Source organism: Fulmarus glacialis, unplaced genomic scaffold (assembly GCF_000690835.1).
Source record: "Fulmarus glacialis isolate BGI_N327 unplaced genomic scaffold, ASM69083v1 scaffold34717, whole genome shotgun sequence".
NCBI lineage: Eukaryota > Metazoa > Chordata > Aves > Procellariiformes > Procellariidae > Fulmarus > Fulmarus glacialis.
The window spans coordinates 247-758 of record NW_009225670.1 but is presented as its reverse complement, the minus strand read 5'-3'; the positions used below and the strand labels follow the sequence as shown (position 1 = coordinate 758).

Sequence of the window (512 nt, the reverse complement as noted above, 5' to 3'; positions counted from 1 at the left end):
GTCCCCAGGTCGGACTGTGCCATCCTCTACAACGACCGCTCGGTGCTGGAGAACCACCACATCAGCGCCGTCTTCCGCATGATGCAGGACGACGAGATGAACATCTTCGTCAACCTCACCAAGGACGAGTTTGCGTAAGGTCCCCGTCCCCATCCCCGGGGGTGTCCCCAGCCGGGATGCGGGGCCCTGATGGCATTTCCCCCCCTCCCCGGGGCGCAGGGAGCTGCGGGCTCTGGTGATCGAGATGGTCCTGGCCACCGACATGTCCTGCCACTTCCAGCAGGTGAAGTCCATGAAGACGTCCCTGCAGCAGCTGGAGCGGTGAGTACGGGGACCCGGTGGGGGGGAGGGGGATGTGGTTTTGGGGACAAGCCTCAGCGCCAGGGTCCCCTCCCCAGGATCGATAAGTCCAAGGTGCTGTCGCTGCTGCTGCACGCGGCCGACATCAGCCACCCCACCAAGCAGTGGTCGGTGCAAAGCCGCTGGACCAAAGCCCTGATGGAGGAGTTCTT

The 512-nt window shown here is 64.3% G+C and overlaps 1 protein-coding gene across 1 annotated transcript in view; it reads left to right on the top strand.

Annotated features, from left to right (window-relative positions):
* The window catches only part of LOC104080238 (calcium/calmodulin-dependent 3',5'-cyclic nucleotide phosphodiesterase 1B-like), a gene marked incomplete at its 3' end in the record, with an annotated part of 1,663 nt that overhangs the window by 917 nt on the left and 234 nt on the right, over nucleotides 1-512 (top strand). Inside the window, exons 2-4 of the mRNA XM_009582557.1 lie at nucleotides 9-134; nucleotides 220-321; nucleotides 399-512. Of these exons, the coding sequence (XP_009580852.1) occupies nucleotides 9-134; nucleotides 220-321; nucleotides 399-512 (342 nt within the window). The remainder of the gene's footprint in view (nucleotides 1-8; nucleotides 135-219; nucleotides 322-398) is intronic.